Source organism: Salvelinus alpinus, chromosome 4, assembly GCF_045679555.1.
Source record: "Salvelinus alpinus chromosome 4, SLU_Salpinus.1, whole genome shotgun sequence".
In the NCBI taxonomy this organism is placed as follows: domain Eukaryota; kingdom Metazoa; phylum Chordata; class Actinopteri; order Salmoniformes; family Salmonidae; genus Salvelinus; species Salvelinus alpinus.
Window position 1 is genome coordinate 80,224,399 of NC_092089.1, and position 20,990 is coordinate 80,245,388.

General features: G+C 43.0%; 1 protein-coding gene across 3 annotated transcripts in view; it reads right to left on the bottom strand.

The window, feature by feature from the left end:
* Nucleotides 1-20,990, bottom strand: part of diaph2 (diaphanous-related formin 2) — a 708,741-nt gene that overhangs the window by 511,615 nt on the left and 176,136 nt on the right. For all 3 annotated transcript variants that reach the window (XM_071399170.1, XM_071399171.1, XM_071399169.1), the window contains 4 exons: nt 5,643-5,717; nt 5,460-5,529; nt 4,144-4,280; nt 2,369-2,477 (listed from right to left, as the gene is read on the bottom strand). In XM_071399170.1, the coding sequence (XP_071255271.1) occupies nt 2,369-2,477; nt 4,144-4,280; nt 5,460-5,529; nt 5,643-5,717 (391 nt within the window). The remainder of the gene's footprint in view (nt 1-2,368; nt 2,478-4,143; nt 4,281-5,459; nt 5,530-5,642; nt 5,718-20,990) is intronic.

Genomic DNA, 20,990 nt, shown 5'->3' on the forward strand with positions numbered 1-20,990 from the left:
CTGGTGGGGTGGAAGGGGATGAGACAGCTGCTTTGAGAACATGCCAATGGTGTCAGGCAGCAGCAACATAGCAGACATCAAACCACTCCAATAGGACCTCCAGAGCCTTGGACCAAGAGCTGGGCATCCAAGCCTGAAGTCTACCCACCAGGGACGCTACGCTAGAATCCTCGCTGAAACTTCACTAACTTCACTCCCATCTTTAGTCTTTCAAAAGGAAGATAACTATTTCGAGAGTTATGAGTGACTGAGGGAGCTTCATGGGCCTAATGATATTGTTTTCTTCTCTTCGTCTACGTGTAGATTTGTCCTCCTATCGTATGAAGCTGACAGACCTCGACCATGTTTGTTGTGTGGAATTGGTTCGAGGAAGGTTATTGTGGTGCTTGTTTTTGGGGTTGGCGACGGTGCAAGAAGGGAGCTCGGGCGTCATGTGAGCCGTGCTTGCCGTAGGAGGTTTTTTGTCAGTGTAATTAAAAGTGGGACTGCTGGGACGGTTTAAAGTCGGGATGCAGGCTGGCTTTCTCTTTGCAGTGGAGAGAGCAAAGCCCGAACTGCGGCAAAACCCATTTTAATCACATTAACAAAGTCAGGCTCCACAGCACCATCACAAGGTTTTTAAAAAGTATTCTAATTTCTTTGAACCTTCTGCATCAGCAAGGTAGTTTAATTTACTTCACAATTAGTGGCGGCTCTTTTCATTAGCGGACATTTTATGGAGGAGGAAAACAAGCAGCACAATCCAGGGATTTCTACCTCCCCTCCTTCCTCCATCCATCCATCCCCCCCTACCCATCCATCCCTCTTTCCCCCATCCATCCCTCCTTCCTCCATCCCTCCCTACCTATCCATCCCTCCTTCCTCCATCCATCCCTCTTTCCCCCATCCATCCCTCCTTCCTCCATCCCTCTTTCCCCCATCCATCTCCTCCTTCCCCCATCCATCCATCCCTCCTTCCCTACCCCTCCCCCATCCATCTCCTCCTTCCCCCATCCATCCATCCATCCATCCCTCCTTCCCTACCCCTCCCCCATCCCTCTTTCCCCCATCCATCCCTCCTTCCTCCATCCCACTTTCCCCCACCCATCCCTCTTTCCCCATCCATCCCTCCTTCCCCCATCCATCTCCTCCTTCCCCCATCCATCCCTCCTTCCCCATCCATCCCTCCTTCCCCAACCCTCCCTCCATCCCCAACCCTCCCTTATCCCTCCTTCCCTCATCACCCGTTCCTCCCTTATCTCCTTCCCATAGTCCGCCCCATCTACAAACAATTTTACAAATTATGAAATTTTAAAAAGACTGCTTGCAAAAAAGTGCCAGAGAAAGAAACAGTGAAGGGAAAATAACAGAAGTAAAGACAGGTATGTTGCTGCATGGTTGCCCTTTTCCTCTGGGTCCTCAGAGACCAGCCTCAACAACACTGAGAAAAAGCAGAAAAATATTTGTTACGAGGATGAGAAAAAAACATTTCTGGAAGTCAACATCTCTCTTCTGGTCTTGTGTTATATTTCAGAGTTCTCAAAAGAGTCCTCAAAAGAGAGTAGAACAGTTCTGGTAGAGCTCCTCGAGTGAAGCAGGTGGTGTTGATTAGGCCAGGAGAAAGAACCCTTGGTCGACTCCCATCAAACAGCTTAGGTGCCAGAGGTTGACAAGCAGACACAAAGCAAGGAGGGCAAGGGAGATGAAATGTGTGTACCCGTCGACAGGGGCTGAGGTACAGTAGACCCCTGAGTGACAGAACTGTCAATTTCAACCTGTCCCTCCGCGTCAAACACCGGCTCCAAGCCAAGAGGCCATTTGTGAGAATGACACTGACTAGAGCCGAGTTCTCTCCATTGCACATGACATGGCAGACTCGAATGATTTGACTTTGTTATGTGTGATGTGCATATATGTGAGCTTAAAAATATGTTTCTTTCCACAACTTGCCTCAGAGGCCTACCGGTTGAGGTCATAGATAAAACTTGGAAGGGTTGATAAACAGAATATTGATGTATGACTTAAATCCAAGCAGACTAGCATTGAAATAACACAGTCAACGCACCATGGGCTACTCCGTAAGGGGCAGGTTGAAAGAGTGTTGTGGATGGAAGTGGATATTTATGAGGTTCTTATGGAAAGATGTGAGAAAGGTGTAAATGACTCAATGTCACACATAAATCACACACTGTTGTCAATGGGATTTGCACAAAGTGCGAGTTTGTGACTGTGTGTGTGTGTGTGTGTGACTGTGTGTGTGACTGTGTGTGTGACTGTGTGTGTGTGTGTGTGTGTGTGTGTGTGTGTGTGTGTGTGTGTGTGTGTGTGTGTGTGTGTGTGTGTGTGTGTGTGTGTGTGTGTGTCTGTCCAAAAGGGGTTGCATGCTGACCTGGAGCTGTTGGGCCTCGTGATTCTCCAGTCCCTCCACTATCGGAGCAAATCTCTCCCTGTTATTCCTCTCCGCTGCAATCGTCATGGCAGCCAGGATCTTATCCAGGCTGAGAGAAAACAAAAAGACTGAAAAGTCAACAAACGCCTTTATCGCCCTACCACCAGGACATTTACTCACACCTCCGCCTCACATATCATCTAATCTGTCCCCTTGTCTTTGTCAGGGACGTTCTATGGGGACCCAAGACAAATGGACTGGCCTGAGTCTTTGTTTGCAACCCCGTGCATTATAGGTATCCAATTGATCTGCTTTAGTGTTCATTGCTCTGGTAATGTTCAGAGAAAGCCTGTATAGCTGATATTATCCATTGTAAAAGCTATTCATAATAAAATGCAGTTTGTGATGCCAGGGCAGGAGCAATTTATTGCAGGGAGAAGGCTACAGGAATACTTTATAAAAACACATATTGTTGTGAAAGCAAATTAGACCGTTTACAAGGGCTCACGGCAACTTTGCTGAATAGTGATTTGGGCAATTTCAAACGAAGGCCTCACACTGCTATGCGCCTGCACAAAGGGGCTGCAACACAAGTAGGTGAAGACAGTTTAAATAGCCACTTTAGTAAACAGCAAACAAAAGTTTTTGGATGCCGAGCCCCTTCTTTATCTGGATGCGCTTTATCATGCCATCAGTCGTCGGGGCCTCTCTCATCGGGTTTGGAAATGGTTTGCTGTCAAGCTTTTATCTTCTATACACAGGAGAAGCACAACCGAGAGAGAGAAAGAAAGAGGGAGGGAGGGAGGGAGGGATCGCGAGAGCTCTTGTTTTATATTTATTTTTCAGCACATTCTTTTTTCTGTTTCTCTCCACTTTGCCATCCAGGGCGGTGAAGTGTTCGTGGGTCCTCGGGGAGGGAGGATGGCTCACGACCAAGCCATGCCTGTGATCTTCCCCCCTCGCTCCAAAATAGTCTGGCACAGGAGCAAAGAGAGGGAAGATGCGGAGGAAACTACCGACCCAGCACCACCCAACCCTTGACTTTTATTTCCGGAAAGTGAGGCCTCAGCTCTATTCCCTGTCAATCAGCTGTGCATGCTTAAACAGGGCTGTTTAAGCATGCACACACGTGTGTGTGTGTGTGTGTGTGTGTGTGTGTGTTTTTCTTTAATTATATGGGAAATTGAGTATGAGGGCAGCTTAGTTAGTACTAGAAAATTAATTTCAGGCGAGTAATTTGACATTCCTAGATTAAACATAGCAGGGGCCAAAACCACAGTCACACAGAGACATTCGGGAGGGGCTGACATGCAAGAAACAGTTTTAACTAGATTGTCGTATTTGTCCATTTCTTTATTTTCCTCCACTGCATGCAGAGCTACTTTGAAGTCCCGTCGTTATTTTAGTCCAGCTCAATACAAAAGAGCTCCCCTGGATTCAATGTATAATCTGTCAGCCAAACTGTGTGTTCATGGCCAACAACACTGAGAACTGAAATACATTACACAGCCCAAACTGCTAAATCAGAACATGTTAACGGATGGAACTCCGGTACATCTCAAAGCCCTCGCTGCAAATGTAACATGAGTGCACAGAATGTATTGTGTTAGGGCCAGTGACAGGTTGTCTACAAATGTATTTCCTTAATGTGATTATAGAAATGAGGGTTGCTAGGGGGGAGAAGTGGGGATGAAGACAATGGCTGGCACTGAGAGAAGTGTGAAATTGAGGATATTATAATGGTAGGTTAGTGTTGAATGTGGCGGTGAACTTACATGTTTTCCTCTCCAATGATGCAGATAGCTGAGAGGATCTTGACGATCTCTGTCATCATACTGGTCTGTTTTGGGTCAATGGCCCTGGCCAGGAGAAGCAAGCTTCGCTCATCTCCCAGAATCCTTTGCAGCCCATACTGCAAGGGAAAATGGAGATTATGATGAATTGAGCCAATTCAGGTCAGGACTGTGGGGACAAATACTTATAGTCCTCCCCTAACTTTAAATCTATCTTGGACTCAAGTATACTTGAACACATATTGGGATTTTGTTAAAGGGTAGCAATATCAATAGCTCATCCATCCTCACTTTCCAAAGATGAGACAGTGCTGCTTCCCAAAAAAGAATAATGAAATACTTGATGACAATGGGTTGAATATGGCAAATTAGCTCCGCTTTACTTGTCCATAATAGCTCTCGTCACAGTACATCCATTCTAGATAGGAAAAACAGCCAACCTGGTTTCACCATACAGGATTTTGAGAAGAATACATACTCGGTATAAAGTAATACCACTTTTCATTAATTTCATTTCTACCACTCTTTCAATGTGATTAATACTTATTTTTTCAGTTTTGCCATTGAAATTTAGGCATTGAAACTATAGAAATTCAGTCTCTGGTTTGTAGCACTTCAGGGTGAATACAGAACCACTTCTACACTGTACTGTCCTTCTCTTCCCTCCTCAAATTACATTGAGTCGATATAACAGGCGGAATAAAGGATCACAATGATTGTTGAAGTGGTTGAGGGCCTACGTTGGGTGCCAATTGAATCCTGATATATGGCTTTCTGAAAACACTGAAGAATCAAGAAAAACTGCTGAACGTAAAACTTTTTGAATGAAAGCCTTGGAACAACCCAACCCGTACAAACCTTATTGTTCATGAAGGCCTTGGACAAACCCAACCCGTACAAACCTTATTGTTCATGAAGGCCTTGGACCAACCCAACCCGTACAAACCTTATTGTTCATGAAGGCCTTGGACAAACCCAACCCGTACAAACCGTATTGTTCATGAAGGCCTTGGACAAACCCAACCCGTACAAACCGTATTGTTCATGAAGGCCTTGGACCAACCCAACCCGTACAAACCTTATTGTTCATGAAGGCCTTGGACCAACCCAACCCGTACAAACCTTATTGTTCATGAAGGCCTTGGACAAACCCAACCCGTACAAACCTTATTGTTCATGAAGGCCTTGGACCAACCCAACCCGTACAAACCTTATTGTTCATGAAGGCCTTGGACCAACCCAACCCGTACAAACCATATTGTTCATGAAGGCCTTGGACCAACCCAACCCGTACAAACCTTATTGTTCATGAAGGCCTTGAGACACTGGATCAGCTTGTGCTGGTTCCTTTTGTCTATACTTTCTGGCCTGAAAAAGACAGGTGAAAGGACAGGAATGAGAATACGGCAGAGAAGAATAGATTTAGACAGTATTGAGGGCGTATTGAGAGACGAGAAGTCATTGTAATGTGAGATGCTTACTGTTTCTTATCCAGCAACTTATCCAATGCATCCAAGAGGAGGCCCAGTCCTTCATGGCCAAAGTTGTTCACCCAGCTAGAAAACAGAAGAAAAAAGAGTCAGAAAAGTCAGACAACATACATGGTTCCGTGCCAGACCAACAGATGTCGAATCACACATCAAAATAACACGAAAAAGTCATTGGTGGTATTGGTTTCATTGTCTCTGAGGGAGAAAAAAATCCTCTCCACAATATGATTGGATATGGAGAAAATCATTGTCTCTATCATTGTCTCTATTTTTCCTGGTTATTTCTTTGGAGAATCTATTCATGAGACGTGGCATCGAAAATCAACACGGCCCTCTTTTTTGTAACACTAAATGCTAGAATGTGTATCACATTAATGTACAGGCAAAGGAAGAATCATCCATCCTATGTCCTGCTCCTGTGTTCTAGCAGTGTTCTTCTAGGCCCCACACAGCCTGCTGTAGCAACGCCAAAAGATTAAGCAATGCAAGAAAGATAACACTGTAATCGATAATGGATCGCAGGAGATAATTGGCTATAAACCACAAACGTATCTGGAGACAGCAAATGATCCAGTGCAGATGAGACTGTTTGTCAGCGATGGGGGCAGGGGCCGACCACCCGATCACAGCCAGATTATGACATTAGCATCACTTCTTCTCGCCGCCAGACTGTCAATAAAACAAAACGCATTGAGCATTTTCTTGCGTTAAAGGGTCATAATTCAATGATTTATTCCGCCTTTTTGATAATGATTCAAAGCAATAATAGCATGCATATTAATGTAATTTATATTGAGTTGGAGAAGACCCTCGATTAGGGCCGATGCGTACTGCCCAAGGCGGGCGGCTCTGCCAAGGTGAAGTGAGGTAGCTATTTCTCTGATCTGCAACAGAATAAATGGAGAATTACTAAGACTACCAAAGCCATCCGAACCCATTCCTCAAAATGCATTACCAGGCCAAGCCCAACCCAATTTGCACCTTATTACCACTGTGATGTACAGTATAATGATCTGCTTTGTTAATAAAACCAAACAGCATAATGTTCAAAATGTATAACTGTCTGTTTACCGAAGAGATTGCGGGAGGCAGCTCATTGCATGCAAACACAGTTAGCTAAGCCCCAATAACAAAAATGAGATCTCGGGGAATCAATCTAGCCCGACTCAATGTAGAGCACAATCACACTGCTGTTTATGACAGCCGACATCAATACAGAGAGTAGGAACAAATGAGCGATGTGAGACAACAAAAGAAGCGGGAAAGAGGCGACATGGTTGACGGAGCACAATTCTGTAAATCCACAATCATTTTGTTTATGCTCGCCGATTCGCCACTGTAGGGCTTATGCGAGAGCTAGGGGAAATGAAGCCAATATTTGTGGAGAGATATTCTGATTATTACTCTGTGTAACCTGAGATCCAAGGCACAAATACCAGGCAGTTGTGTACAATGTCTTGGAGTGCAAAACAGGGGGGGGGGGGTCGCAAAAGCTGCCATGACACCCAAATTAGATCCATTGGGTGAACAAGTTTGTAGCTCAGGCGGATTAAAGGTCACCTAGCCAGGCCTGATATGCTGGACAGTGATATGACACAGTCCATGTGGTTGAAATAACCTGTGTCTCAACACGACCTCTTCTTCAACAAGATGGAAAGTAAACAAAGCAAAACAGTGCTACTCCACAGACAACACTGATAGATGAAAGCTGAAGTTGAAGACGCATCCCGTCCCTAGCATGTTGTGACAAGCTTTTATTGTTCTGAGGCGGCTATCTTTTCACTGCTGGGAAATCAAGCAGCTTTCGTTTGGAGGTGCCTAAAGTGGATAGATAGTGAAGTTAGGTCTATCTGTCTGTATGTCTCTCTGTCCATGTTGCCAATCCGTCTGTCGGTCCATCGGTCTGTCAAAGACGCAACAGCACAGTAGCCAAATAGGATGCTCTTCCCTTTCAGCTTCCTCCTCCCTCAATGTGTGGCATGCATCAGGATCTCATTAACTTGGGGTGGAACTTGTTCATGAGCAATTGATGGATATAATCAAATCGCCATCAAATCGTGTTACTTTCCACAATCATGTACATCCCGCAGGCTAATGATAAAGGCATGGTTTGCCTTAGGGACGGACCAATTTTATGTGTACCATTTCTGCTGGTTTGATTATGTTGTATTTATGTTAAGTGCCACAAAACCCAGAATTATATAAGATGATGTCACAGTCCCAAATGGAAACATGTATGCATCTGACCTTTGCTGTCACCATGTAGCTCACGAACAAGGCAATGTGATTCCCTCGAAATGAAACAATTAGCTGCCTTTGTGGGTCACTATCAAGTATACCATATATGTTGTTGAATGTGTTTGCCGAGTCGTGTTAATCATATTCCTACAAGCAGATTTGGCATGGGAAATGTCACTGCTGCTGGAGAGAATGCTTTGCTTGTGTACACCAGCCACAGCAACAGACCGAACGGAATTGTTCTGTGGAATGTGACACGCATTCAGTCTGTCTGACCAACCAGCTGGCCTGTCTTGTGATGCCTTTTATGCACATTGATTTCAGCCAGTGGCCCAACATTGTTCATTCTTGTTGTGTTATTTCATTGGGACTGGCGTCGGGGAGTATTATGTTATTGAGAGCTCTGTGTGAGAGAGCAATATCTTTCATATTGGATTACGGGCTAAGCCATACCGCTGTACCACTCTGCCACTCCTGACCTATTCAGCACTGCTGCATTCCACTTGAGAACTTGTGCTCTTAGCAACAAATTGCTCTCGACATTATAACCTGAACCTGAGCACTGGGAGGCTGCCAGCCTTGTGATTCTGCATTCTGAAGGCCATAAGCATTTCCTCCCAATCAATGCAATGACTTACTGAAGGAACCAGAATAGCATGCCCAATGAGAATGATGTCAAACACCCACACATATTTAACATTGGAATATAATCCAAAACAATTGCATTGTATTTTAATTACACACAAGGTTCTACTCTGCATAGTTATATATGGTATAAATACTATGAAGCAAATCAGTCAGTGATAACAAGAAAATACTGTATACCAATGACTGCAGTTAACACGCAACATCTACATTTTGCTCTTTGGTTAGACAGAAGGTATTTAAGTTCACATTCTCAGGAATGATAAAATTAGCATTTATCCTTTCAGACGCTGTTATAGCTTATATAAAGCAGACATCAGTATCCTCAAACAATTGGTTCTCAGAAAGGTTATGACCTTTGCAATAGCAAGAAAAGAGTGACGAGTAGCTTATTAATGAGTAAAAATACAGACATCTTTGTGAATAGGACTTAATGAATGGCCTAGCCTTTCCACTTTCTGACCTCGACTTCCTGTATGTCTCCTCTGTCCTCTGGGCATCAGGCATATTACACAATACAAACCAGGAAGGAGAAAGGTCAAAATATGAAATACCTGGAAGCATTTGATTCATATAGAAAGTTGTGATCTCAAAAGGCAATGATGGAAGGAATGAAGAGGGAAGGGTAACACAGAGATGGCATTGTGTGTTAGAGATAAGGGTGCCATTTGAGACGCACCACCAATCTTTTCACATGTGGTTGTTTCTTCCTTTATGAGTGGAGTGAAGTGCTCAGCTGTCACGACCACACACACACACCTCTCTAATGAAGTTGTACACTTGTACTCCCCTGCCTCTTCTGTCCTCTCTAGCAGATCAGTTTTGATGACGGGACATAAATGGGATCTCTTGCATTCTCCAGCAGGTGTCTGGCCCACCTTCCCTCCATTCAGATAGGTACGTAGGAGAGAGGACAATAGAAGTAATACTCTTTGATTTGAACACAGTGACAATGGGAGCGCCCGTACCCTGTAGAAACCACTGTCAAAACCCTCTAGAAACCACTTTCGAAACCCTGTAGAAATTAATGTAGAAACCCTGTAGAAATGCTGTAGAAACGCATGGCTAATTTCAGCACAGGGGAGAGTGGACAGCACCAGGCGACGGTGGAGTGGCTATGTGACTGACCACACAGGCACATTAACCTTCCTAGCGAGAGAGGCGAGAGAGAGAGGCAAGAAACGAGAGAAAGGCAAGAGAGAGAAAGAGGCGAGAGAGAGAAAGGGGCAACAAATCACATCACATTTTATTGGTCGCTTACACATATTTTACAGATGTTATCACAGGTGCAGTGAAATGCTGCACCTGTGATAACATCTAGCTCCAACAGTGAAGTAATAACTAACGATACAAAACAATACACACAAATCCCCGAAATTAAAAGAAAGTAATTAAGAAATATCAGAACGAGCAATGCCAGATACATTTCATGACCAGAAGTATGTGGACACCTGCTCGTTGAACATCTAATTCCAAAATCATGGGCATTAATATGGAATTGGTCCCCCTTTGCTGCTATAACAGCATCCACTCTTCTGGGAAGGCTTTCCACTAGATGTTGGAACATTTCTGCTGGGACTTGCTTCCATTCAGCCACAAGAGCATTAGTGAGGTCGGGCCTGGCTTGCAGTTGGCGTTCCAATTAATTCCAAAGGTGTTTGATGGGGTTGAGTTCAGGGCTCTATGCAGGCCAGTCAAGTTCTTCCACCCCGATCTCGACAAACCATTTCTGATGGAACCTCGCTTTGTGCACGGGGCATTGTCATGCTGAAACAGGAAAGGGCCTTCCCCAAACTGTTGCCACAAAGTTGGAAGCATAGAATCGTCTAGAATGTCATTGTATGCTGTAGCGTTAAGATTTCCCTTAACTGGAACTAAGTTCTTCCATCCCGATTTTTTACGTACCATGAAAAACAGCACCGGACCATTATTCTTCCTCCACAAAACTCTACAGGTGGCACTATGTATTAGGGCATGTAGCGTTCTCCTGGCATCCGCCAAACCCAGATGGTACTCCAGAGTCCGATGGTGGCGAGGTTTACACCACTCCAGCCGACGCCATTGGCATTGCGCATGGTGATCTTAGGCTTGTGTGCGGCTGCTCGGCCATGGAAACTAATTTCACGAAGCTCCCGACGAACAGTTATTGTGCTGACATTGCTTCCAGAGGCAGTTTGGAACTCGGTAGTGAGTGTTGCAACGGAGGACAGACAATTTTTTACGCGCTTCAGGACCCTGCGTTCCCGTTCTGTGAGCTTGTGTGACCTACCACTTCGTGGCTGAGCTATTGTTGCTCATAGATGTTTCCACTTCACAATAACAGCACTTACAGTCGACCAGGGCAGCTATTTGACGAACTGACTTGTTCGGAGATTGCATGGCAATGTGCTCGATTTTAGACACCTGTCAGCAACGGGTGTGGCTGAAATAGCAGAATCCACTGATTTGAAGGGGTGTCCACATACTTTGTATATATAGTGTAAGTAAATGTTGGTGTGGTGTGTATAGACCGTATGGACAGTATATGAATAGAAAAGCTGTGCACAGCAGTAGTTATATAGGATGAGCCATGAATAGAATACAGTATATACATATGAAGTGGGTAAAACAGTATGTAAACATTATTAAAGTGACCAATGTTCAATAACTATGTACATAGGGCAGCAGTCTCTAAGGTGCAGGGTAGAATACAGGGTGGTAGCCGGCTAGTAACAGTGACAGTTCAGTTCAGGGCAGGGTACTGGGCGGAGGCCGGCTAGTGATGACTGTTTAACAGTCTGATGGCCTGGAGATAGAAGCTGTTTTTCAGTCTCTTGGTCCCAGTTTTGATTCACCTGTACTGTCTCCGCCTTCTAGATGGTACAGGCCGTGGCTCGGGTGGCTGTAAATGATCGTGCCCGTTAATTGAAATAGGGGTTGTATGGAGCTATACCTCTGTGGAGGAATGCCATGGTTTGATATGGTAAGCAGTATAGGACCTGCACATCCACAGATGCCTCACCCCCTAGTGAGACGCTCTCTTTTCATCTTGACAGCCAGGAAAGAAATCAGTCAGTGCCACCTCCCTCATTCTAATACTAGAATATCTGTGCAAAGAGCTGTGAGTTAATTGATCATTCAAGATATTGTTTCAAGTCATAGGCCTCGGCCTGTATTAAAGGCCTCAATACATAGGCCTGTATTAAATAGTTGTATTCTTGCTTTATGTATTTCTTATTTTTTCCTCTTTGTGGATTCCACCACAGCAGTAGTTCTTGAGGGAATTCGTACAGTTAACTCACATATTGTCTCTTTCTATCTAGCTGGTGTTCCACTGCCCCTAACAGCAGACTGCTGTGAACTGTCATTCTACAGAGGAACAATTAGGTCACCTGATTTTCAGGAAACACATGTGTGGGCAACATGACAACATCCATAGAAATATATTGAAACTTACTGTAAATAGAAACTCTGCATAACATTTAATGTGGCATATCCAACCACCACTTCCTGTTAAAGAAAATATTGACATTTTGACACCTGGATTGTGTTCTTACTAACAGAACTGCAAATTGACGAAAAATCTATGTGACCTATCCATAATAGACCATTGGGTGTTGACAAAAAAATGTACAAGGAAAAGGAAGTTGTAGAAATTGCAAAAGCTGTGGATGTAGAGCTGTGAATGTCAATTATCCCCCTGTTTAGTTGAGTTTATTAGGATCCCCATTAGCTACTGGACACGCAGCAGCTATTTTGCCCTCAGAAAGTATTCACACTGACTTTTTCCACATTTTGTTGTGTTACAGCCTGAATTTAAAATGTATACATTTTAGATTTATGTCAAATTGGAATTATGTTTTTAGACATTTTCACAAATTAATAAAAAATGAAAAACTGAAATGCCTTCAGTCAATAAGTATTCCACCCGTTTTGATACGGCAAACCTAAATAAGTTCAGGAGTAAAAAGGCTCTTAACAAGTCACATAATAAGTTGCATGGATTCACTCTGTGTGCAATAATAGTGTTTAACGTGATGTTTGAATGACTACCTCATCTCTGTACCCCACACATGCAATTATCTCTAAGGTCCCTCCGTTTAGCAATGAATTTCAAACACAGATTCAACCACAAAGACAAGGAAGGTTTTCCAATGCCTCGCAAAGAAAGGCAGCTATTGGTAGACAGGTGAATGGTGAAGTTATTCATTACACTTTGGATAATGTATCAATATACCCAGTCACTACAAAGATACAGGTGTCCTTACTAACTCATTTGCAGGAGAGGAAGGAAACCGCTCAGGGATTTCAGCATGAGGCCAATGATGACTTTAAAACAGTTACAGAGTTTAATGGTTGTGATATTGCAAACAGGATGCATGTCTTGGAATATTTGTATTCTGTACAGGCTTCCTTCTTTTCACTCTGTCATTTAGGTTAGTATTGTGGAGTAACTACAATGTTGTTCATCCATCCTAAGGCACAAAGATAAAACTGCAAAAAATGTGGCAAAGAAATAAACTTTATGTCCTGAATACAAAGCGTTATGTTTGGTGCAAATACAACACATCACGGAGTACCACTCTTCATATTTTCAAGCATGATGGTGGCTGCATCATGTTGTGGGTATGCTAGTCATTGGCACGAACTAGGGAGTTTGTAGGATAAAAAGTCACGTAATAGAGCTAAGCACAGGAAGAATCCTAGAGGAAAATGTGGTTTAGTCTGCATTCCAACAGACACTTGGAGGCAAATGTACCTTTCAGCAGAACAATAACCTAAAACGCAAGGCCAAATATACACTGGAGTTGCTTACCAAGATGACATTGAATGTTCCTGAGTAGCTTACAGTGGTTCTTCCTGTAAAAGTTGCGTCATACTGCAGCACACCTTGCGGGCTGCTGCAGAATTCTATGCCACGATATTTAAGTGTCAGCCATTGTTGCCATTAATGCTAGTTAGTGCAAGTTTGACCACCAGAGGGCATCTTTGAAAAGCATTTGACTTTTTTTATATTGGCTGTATTAGAGAATTTAAAACCTTTTTTTGTATGAACATAGTATATGGGATTGATTTGAAGAAATGTAGCGTAATTAATTTGATTAATATTATGGTGTTTCTATTCCAAGAAAAACGAAAATCAAAACCCTCCGCTACAGTACTACAGTAAGAGCTAAATAATCCTAACATGTCCACACCTTAACTGTAGTCTAACAAATATCCAAACAGAGATTCAGGGAAAATTTAAATCAAGACCGGTCCCCATGCTTGTCTCAGAGCAGCGCGAAACGGTGCTGAAATAGTTGCCCACACGCGGGTAGGCTATTGCTTCTGTCTTCAATATGCTTTAAATGCCACAATGTCACAAATAATGGAACACACACAATTCTTAAAACTCTGAGAAGGGTAATAAGAGGTGATCTGCACTGCATATTAAACTGACATTCTTATTGCTATATTCCACGCGCTACTGTGTGTGTTTCGATCCTCTCGCTCTTTCTCGCAAACACACTTGCTGTCTTGACCTCTGAATGCTGTCTTTTCAAAAATACTGGTAGACTTGGGGATTTTGGTCACAGACAGTGCTATTCGCAAACACTATCATCAGATGCCTGTGTTACACGGAACGCGAAAGCCCGGGAAAATGAACAGGTACAGTAGGCTACAATACTGTAAAGTAGGCCAAATAATGGCAAAAATAATGCTTAAATAAATTGACTGCTGGTCTTCACTGTATGCTGCACATTTTTACGTTGTATTCCATTTCCAACAAGACTATTCAAGCGATCGGCTCCCTAATGGATGAAGATGATGAGTGCTCGGCAAAGGCCATCTGTAATCTGTTGGCATCACGGTACAACATCGCTCTAATCACAGTCAGAAGACAGTTGAAGAAACTTGCGTGGACTTATGGAAACGCTCGGCAAGACATTTCATATATATATATTTTTTGCAGAACATTAACCATGTGTGTTCTCTTGTTTTGTACAGTTCTGTAGTTTCGACCCAATGATTCGTATGACAAACAAAGAACTTTGCGTCCTGCAGACATTCAATGACGCCATCTTCACAGAAGAATCAACCGTGGCCCTTGAGCAATTTGCTCAAAATGGAGGGCAATTTCTCGCCAGGGACCAGGTCCATATTTGATTTTTGATGTTAAGTTTAGCAATTTACAAAGTAAAAGTTATTTAAAATATTGTAGCCTACACCTCACGGACTGCTATGTGTTCCACAATAATTCACTGTTGCCTCCATTTTCAGGTATCATGGCTCGGAATTTCTTTGAGGAAGAAATCGTCAAGAGATATGCTGGACCCTTTGTCGGAGAGGTGTTTCTGAGACAACATTGTTTCTTTCAAGGTAGGATTATAGCAATATTTTGTTTTGTTTAGGCCTATGTACATGTACATTTATAGCATTGTACCTAATGTTGGATGTTAGGCTAAATATATTATTTTCTTCTCCAAATGCAGACAATGCCCCAAAACACACAGTCGCAACTATGAAGAGTTGCATGTCAATTCATAAACCATGTGCCATGGAATCTCTTCCCAACTATTTTGCAGTCTATATGGCTCTCCGACATTTTGCGGTTGCATGAGGTCGAGTTAGAAATGTAACACTTCAGAGTACTTAAGCATCGAATACATTGCAAATTGGTGGATTGTCACATCTACAGTAGCCGTGCTATGAAGAGTCTGTTGTCCTGCTAATAGGAAACAGTTTTTGCATGATGGGCTACACCTGTTACAGTACTACAGTACACTTGTGAAAAACAAAATGCCTCCAGCTGTCCATCACTACTGTAAATAAAAACACAGCATATTGTTTACATTCTTTATTGTAACCATAATGTCACAAATAATTTGTATCTACCTTTCCAATTACTTTTACAGCTTTGGATTTACAAATGTGCGCATTTCATTTAGTTTTTGTTAAATCCAGTTCGAATTGAAGTATAACTTCTGTATGACTGAAGCCTTTAGTGAGAGTTATAATGCTTTAATATTAAATAATTGATGCCCTCCGAATTCATACGGGGCATTTTTGATGGAATTTTTGTTAGGGCAAATATGCTCTGTGAGAATATCTAACAATAATAATTGCTTTGTAAATAAGTATGCATTATGAAAGGATTAGATTAATTAGTTAAATAAAGTCCACCTGTGTGCAATCTAAGGTTCACATGATCTCTCACATGATCTCAGTATATATACACCTGTTCTGAAAGGCCCCAGAGTCTGCAACACCACTAAGCAAGGGGCACCACCAAGCAAGTGGCCCCATGAAGACCAAGGAGCTCTCCAAATAGGTCAGGGACAATGCTGTGGAGAAGTACAGATCAGGGTAGGGTCATAAAAAAATATCCAAAACTTTGAACATCCCACGGAGCACCATTACATCCATTATTAAAAAATGGAAAGAATATGGCACCACAACAAACCTGCCAAGAGAGGGCCGCCCACCAAAACTCACAGACCAGGCAAGGAGGGCTTTAATCAGATTGGCAACAAAGAGACCAAAGATAACCCTAAAGGATCTGCAAAGCTCCACAGCGGAGATTGGTGTATCTGTCCATAGAACCACTTTAAGCCGTACACTCCACAAAGCTGGGCTTTACGGAAGAGTGGCCAGAAAAAAAGCCATTGCTTAAAGAAAAAAATAAGCAAACACGTTTGGTGTTTGCCAAAAGGCATGTGGGAGACTCCCCAAACAAATGGACGAAGGTACTTCCAATCCAAGATGGCGAAGCAGTCAGACGTCTTTTGTCCTCGTCTTGTCATGTCCCGTATACATATATTTTGTATCTTTTCTTCGCATATCTTTTTTATATTTTTTCTAAAACTCAACTTCAAAACACTCTCCTGCAACCCATCTCACCCAATGTGGTGCGGATCAGTTTTTTTCTAAAGTATTATTCACCTCGTATTCGGAATCCCCCAACAGCAGCTAGCCAGCTCACTAGCTACTAATCAGCTAACCTTTAGCTCGGAAAGCTCTCGCCAGTTTATACAACGCGACTCAAACCAGAGCATACCGGACATATTTTCTCTCCACATCCCCGGATTCCTACCGCAAGCTCTGGACATTTTCACCTGGATCTTCGCAGCTAGCTAGCTGCTATCCGAGTACTGGCTAACGTCGGTCCCAGAGCAAGCACCAATTAGCCTGGAGCTAGCCCATGCTAGGCCCTTTCTCCCGGCTAGCTAAAAGAGGGCCATCAGCCACTCCTGGGCTACAATACCCGGACCCCTTCAACTGCCGGAAATTCGATTATCGTGGATTTATCGGTGGTGACAGTGTTACCTAGCCTCAGTGCAGTGGGCAGCTGTGAGGAGGTGCTCTAATTCTCCATGGACTTTACAGTGTCCCACAACTTTTTGGAGTTAGAGCTACAGGATGCAAATTTCTGTTTGAAAAACCTAGCCTTTGCTTTCCTGACTGACTGCGTGTATTGGTTCCTGACTTCTCTGAAAAGTTGCATATCGCGGGGACTATTCGATGCTAGTGCAGTCCGCCACAGGATGTTTTTGTGCTGGTCGAGGGCAGTCAGGTCTGGAGTGAACCAAGGGCTATATCGGTTCTTAGTTCTAAATTTTTTGAAAGGGGCATGCTTATTTAAGATGGTGAAGAAATTACTTTTAAAGAACAACCAGGTTAGGGGAGGGCTTGGTCGGCAGGGATGTTCTTGTCCCATCGCGCATTAGCGACTCCTGTGGCGGGCCGGGCGCAGTACATGCTGACACGGTCGCCAGGTGTACGGTGTTTCCCCGACACATTGGTGCGGCTGGCTTCCGGGTTAAGTAGGCATTGTGTCAAGAAGTAGTGCGGCTTGGATGGGTTGTGTTTGAGGACGCACAAATCTCGACCATCGCCTCTCCCAAGTCCGTACAGGAGTTGCAGCAATGAGACAAGACTAACTACCAATTGGATACCACGAAATTGGGGAGAAAGGTGTTTAAAAATATATATCCCTTACACAGCCTGGAGTTGGGTGCTCGTGTTTCTTGGCCCAAGCAAGTCTCTTCTTATTATTGGTGTCCTTTAGTAGTTATTTCTTTGCAGCAATTCGACCATGAAGGCCTGATTCACACAGTTGATGTTGAGATGTGTCTGTTACTTGAACTCTGTGAAGCATTTATTTGGGTTGCAATTTCTGAGGCTGGTAACTCTAATGACTTTATCCTCAATGTTATCCTCAAAGCGGGCGAAGGTGTTTAGCTTGTCTGGGATTAAGTGTCCCCGACATGGCTGGTTTTCCCTTTGTAATCTGTGATTGTCTGTAGACCCTTCCAAATAAGTATTGTGTCTTGAGCCATTGAATTGCGGCTTCATTTTGTCTCTGTACTGTTCGTATTCAACCATATTCCCAGTCACCTTGCCATGGTTAAATGCAGTGTTTGGCGCTTTCAGTTTAGCGTGAATGCTGCAATCTATCCACGGTTTGGGTAGGTTTTCATAGTCACATTGGGAACATCCCCTATACACTTCCTGATGAACTCAGTCACCGTGTCCACATCATTATCCGAGGCTACCCGGAACATATCCCAGTACGTGTGATCAAAACAATCTTGAAGCATGGATTTTGATTGGTCAGATCAGCGTTGAGTTTCTGCCTATTGGAAGGGAGGAGCAAAATGGAGTCGTGATCTGATTTGCCGAAGGGAGGGCGGGGGAGGGCCTTTTAGGCATCCCGGAATAGAGAATAGCAGTGATCGAGTGTTTTCCCAGCGCGAGTGCTACAGTCAATGTGTTGATAATACTTCATTAGCATTTTTCTCAAATTTGCTTTGTAAAAATCCAAAATTACAATAAATGCTGCATCAGAATATATGGTTTCCAGTTTGCATAAAGTCCAGTGTAGTTCCTTGAGGGCCGTTGTGGACTCGGCTTGAGGGGGAATATACATGGCTGTGACTATAACCGAAGTTAATTATCTTGGGAGGTAATATGTTCAGCATTTGATTGTGAGGTATTCTAGGTCGGGTGAACAAAAGGACTTGAGTTTCTGTAAGTTATCACAATCACACCATGAGTGGTTAATCATGAAACATACACCACGCCCTTCTTCCCGGAGAGTTCTTTATTCCTGTCTGCGCGATGTACTGAGAACCCAGCTGGCTGTAAGGACAGGGACAGTATATCCAGAGAGAGCCATGACTCCGTGAAACAGAGTATGGTACAGTCCCTGATGTCTCTTTAGAAGGATATCCTTGCCCTCAGCCCGTCTACTTTATTGTCCAGGGACTGAACATTAGCGAGTAATATACTCAGAAGCGGTGGATGGTTTGCCCGCTTCCTGAGTGGGACTAGAAGTCTACTCCGAATACCTCTTCTCCGCCGGCGGCGTCTTGGAGCAGCCTGCGAACAAAGGATCCAGTTCGGGAAAGTCGTATTCCTGGTTGTAATGCTTACTGCCGCTCTGATATCTAAAAGTTCTTTCCGGCTGTATGTAATAACACAAAAAAACGTTCTGGGCTGATAGTGTAAGAAATAACACACAAAAAAATCTAAATACTGCAATGTTGCTTAGGAGCTAGAAGCAGAGCTGCCATGTCTGTCGGCGGCAGTTCATTGCATTCAATGAGCATCAGGTGAACTCCTAACTAGCTAATGTTATACTGCATTTAAAGTCAATCTGGTGACATCAAAATGACGACAAAAGGTTTTACTACAAATGATTTGCCTCCTTTTGAATGGCATTGTCGTTCAAAACAATATTATGATGAAACATGCAACCCATGAATACATAACTGAGTGACGCATTAAACTGTTTTTGGTGTGGGTACAGTGAAGAAACCCATAGTGGCGTGTCTGGTGGGGTATGCATGTCGGTTTGAAGTGTATTGAAATAGATTATACAGTGGTTAGGCATTTTCAACACACAAATGTTTCTTAAAAAGACTGGAAGAGAAGTAGTACATTTCTCTTCAACCTTCAACCATGAAATACTACCATGCATGTTATTGATGTTAGTTCTGTATGTGCAGCTAAGGGCAAGGTGTGCTGCTCTGTTTTGAGTCAGCTGCAGCTATGCTAGGTCTTTCTTTGCTGCACTTGACCATATTACCTGACAGTAATCAAGATGGAACAAGATCAGAGCCTGAACAACAAGTACAGTTGATGTGTCTAAAACGCAGAACATTTTTCTATAACAGACATACCTCTCCCCATCTTCACAACTGTACCTGCACAAAAATACAATTTCTAACTAAATCAATATGGAATTAAAATGTGAATTATGTATACCTCACTCCAGGGCTCCCGTAGATATGGCTACCTCTGGGTATATTTTAAGAGGGACGCCCATTTCATTTTTTACACCATCTGTTAACCTCAGTCACTGAGGAGATTTGGATCTTTGGTCTCCTTAACTGCTTCGGGGGGAAAGGCTGCAATGAATTCAGCGACGTTAGAGTTTTAACCAAGTTAACCCACTCTTTTCTGAGTGCGTAAAAGTTACACTGGAATATACATGAAGCATTAACGTGAAGATTGACAATGAACTATGCTGAAGAAACAATCGTAAAGTTTCAAAAAAGGCCTGCGTGTAGTACTCTATGATAATGTGTTAAACAAAATAAAAAACATACATTTGGGATATTATAAGAAAAATAACAGAAAAAACTAATGGGGGAGAGTCAAATATATAAATTGTGTAAAATACAAAAACAACACGGAGCAATATTTAAATCATGCCTCATGGGCCCATAGATAGATTATATTCTCATTTCAAAACATATTTCTCCTTGACAAGAAAAAAAGAACTTACAAAAAGCCTAGGGGGGTGCAGGAAGGTTGAGAATAACATTTGGAGTCTGGAGAGTGAAGTCCCACAGCATAGACGATCCCGACTGAGCTCTTCAAACCCATGGTAAACGGACACTATATATTTCAGGTCCAACAGTTGAAGTTTTGATCACTTTATTTTCTTACTTCCCGGAGGAAGTCAAAGTTGATGGTAATGGTAAAAATCTAATTACCATTATGTCCCAGAGAGGAACTGGGAAAGCAAAGGCCTCTTGACCCAAAAAGTGTGTGATATGCCTATCTTGTCCTCTTCTGTCCATGTAGGAGAGCTTAGCCAGACCCTGGATATTTTCAAAGACTCCATCATAGACTGAGAAACACGGCCATTCTAAAGCTAGCCGACATGAATATTATGGCTTTCTGTCTTATTTATAACACATTTGGCCATAAGAGTTTGGGGAAACATATTTCCAGACAAATACGCCACCGGAATACGAGAAAGCTAAAGATACTTTTGAACGCCTTTGAGGACATGGCGTTTCATAAAGCCATATTTCAACTTTCTTGGACCGCTGTGGAGTTTGATTTAGCTGTGGACAACACTGCCCAGAATCACAAAGTGAATACAAAGGATCAATTATGGATGATTGACAGAGATAGGCAGCCATTTCCGCACCAGAAATGACAAAGTTTAAAACACTCTCTCCCTCGCTTTAATAAAGC